The 2,576-nt window shown below is 59.3% G+C and overlaps 1 protein-coding gene across 1 annotated transcript in view; it reads left to right on the top strand.

Annotated features, from left to right (window-relative positions):
* The window catches only part of TIE1 (tyrosine kinase with immunoglobulin-like and EGF-like domains 1), a 15,439-nt gene that overhangs the window by 2,196 nt on the left and 10,667 nt on the right, over positions 1-2,576 (top strand). The window contains exons 2-3 of the mRNA XM_010016018.1: positions 649-732; positions 1,218-1,505. Of these exons, the coding sequence (XP_010014320.1) occupies positions 649-732; positions 1,218-1,505 (372 nt within the window). The remainder of the gene's footprint in view (positions 1-648; positions 733-1,217; positions 1,506-2,576) is intronic.

Genomic DNA, 2,576 nt, shown 5'->3' with positions numbered 1-2,576 from the left:
GCCTGCACAGGGCAGCTCCCGACGGCTCCCGGAGTCAGGGCCGACTCCAAACAATGGGTGGAGAGCAGGAAACACCGCATGGGAAACAGGATTTGGCTCCGCCGCCGCCGCCAGTCACGGCCCCTTGGCCCCTTTCCTTTCCCTGCTCCAGAGAGTCCTTCCCACAGCCCTGAGCCACGGGGCTGCACTGAGGGGACGGGATGCTGCCACTTGGGTGGACCAGGGCATGAGACCCTCCATACAGCAGGCGAGGAGAGGGGCTGGGGCAGCTCCTAAATGAGTCATGAGATCTGGCAACATGGCTTGGGAAGCCCTGAGCACGTTGCCCTAGCCCCAGAGGGCTGGGCGCCTGCTCCCAAGGAGAGCTACAACCAGGCAGAGGACCTCAGTGGACTCTTTGCCACCAAGCTTTGCTCCTGAGCAGCCAGGTGGCCACCAAGCAAGCAGGGACAGAGGTATCTCCCTCACTGTGCCCAGGCTATGTGCCAGAAGAGGTGGTCCCGGCTGCCCTGGAAGCTGAACAGCAGGGCAGAGGCAAGATGAGGGGCACGGGCAGGGGCCAGGGGTCCTGAGCTGCTGCTCATGTGGAGCCCCTAAGCAGCCGCAGCCTCTGGCTCTGACCCCCGTGGCTGGGACATGCCGGGGATTTTCTGACCTCTGCCAGATTCGGGACACGCTCCAGGGACATGGGACTCCAGGTTTATCTTCTGCTTCTCCTCCCATGGCTGACAGGTAAATCACCCTTTCCTTCTGCCCCAGGGAGGCTTGGTGGGATGAAGCAGCTGCGGGAGCTCAGTGGCGCCATCAGAGCAGGGTTTGGAGGGAGGAAACATCCCTTTGTGATCAGTCATTTGGAGACCTCAGAGGCCAGCAGTGCCATCCCCTGCTTGCCTCTCCCCAGCATGGGGCTGGGGCACTGGGGCGCGGGCAGCTTGTGGGAGGAGAGGGGCCCAAGACCCATCCTGCTGTATGCTTGGCTCATGGTGGGGGGCTGTGCCGATGCGGATATTCAAAAGGAGAGTAGAAATGCCCACCATGTCATCCCCATGGGTCTGCACCCAACCTGGCTGTGTCCTGCCAGTGTGTCCTGGGCTGGGGGTGGCAAAAATGTCCTGGAAAGGGGGTGACATGAGAGTGACAGGATCTGGCCCTGAGTCAGGGCTAGATGGCCATGCCCTTGTCCCACCATGACGTGCCTTCATGCTCCTCCATCTCAGGGGCCATCCTGGATATCACCCTGATCGCCAATGTGCAGAGCCTGTCGCACTCTGACTTCTACCTGTCCTGCGTCATGGGGGAGCGCGACGTGAGCTACCTGCAGATCGAGAGGGAGAACAAGATTGTGATGACACACCCTAAGACAGGCTTCCAAAACTACCGCAACCGCAGCAACCACGTCCAGGCCAGGGGCTTTTCCATGGCTGACCTGGTGGGGATCCTCTACTGCCTGGGGCGCACCCCAACCGAGCAGGCACAGGTTGTCTATGTGCACAACAGCCACAACGGTGAGCAGCTGGGAGGGCACATGGGAGCTACCTGCCCTGTGCTTCACAATTCCAGTGCCAGCCAGCCTGGTGGTGGGATCGTGGTGACCCACAGGCTATGTTTGGGGTCTGCCAGCACCCGTGGGGTGGATAAAGGAGGGATGTTCAGCTGGAGGAGGGTGGCTGAGTCCCGCAGGAATGGGCAGCAGCACAGGCAGACAGCTGGGCTGGGAACGGTGCCTAGAAACAGAGCAAGGTCCAAGAGGAAGTCGGGTGCCCTTGGAGGAGGTGATGGGGTCTGGAAATCATTAACTAGGGTGGGGGGCAACCCCCTGGAGCCATGCTAGTCTCGTGTCCCCACTGCAGGCTCACAGGAGGGAGGTAATGCTGGGGTGAATCTCCGGCAGACCATGGGTGCTTGGCGAGCATGATGCCAGGGCACACCACAGCCAAGGGTAGTGCTGAGGTCCTGTCTTCCACTTCCATTTTGGCCATATGAGCCTCCCTAGGGTGGCAGGGATAGCACCTGGGGCAGCACTGCCCCACACTGACCCCCCCGACCTTCACTGACCTTGTGTTTGAAACTTTGCAAAACTATTAGGATTGAAATTTTCTGTAGTAGGTGTTTGCCTCAGGAGGATTTCTAGGGTTTTTTTAGATAGTTTTGGCAAAAACAGTTGATCTTGGCAAAAACAGTTGATCTTTTGCTGAGAAGGAGAGGTGGGGGATACAAGTTTCCCCGCCTAAGTGAAAACACAGCTTTAGCAAGCAGCTCTGTTATCTCCAAGGTGGAGAACAGAGGCTGCTGGTGGGGTCCAAGCATCCCCCAGGGAGCCAGGACCCGCCTGTGCCTTTAGCCAGAGGTTCTACACAAAAATGGCAGCGGTCCTATCAGAAAGAGAGCCAGTCTGGGCAAGCAGAGCGGCACAGAGGCACCGAGGGAGGGAGGCAGAGGCACCAGCAGAAAGCACAGAGGAAATGTCCAGCAGCAGGGCAGCGAGAAGCACAGAGTGGGCTCTGCAACCCACTGTACATAGGTCATGCAGGGAGGCAACAGCTCTGGGGCTCCATCAGTATGTCACGGTGTTCGGG

This window comes from Nestor notabilis, unplaced genomic scaffold (assembly GCF_000696875.1).
Source record: "Nestor notabilis isolate BGI_N333 unplaced genomic scaffold, ASM69687v1 scaffold16856, whole genome shotgun sequence".
Classification (NCBI taxonomy): Eukaryota; Metazoa; Chordata; class Aves; order Psittaciformes; family Psittacidae; genus Nestor; species Nestor notabilis.
The sequence above is the reverse complement of the archived record's forward strand: the minus strand, read 5'-3'. Positions and strand labels throughout refer to the sequence as shown.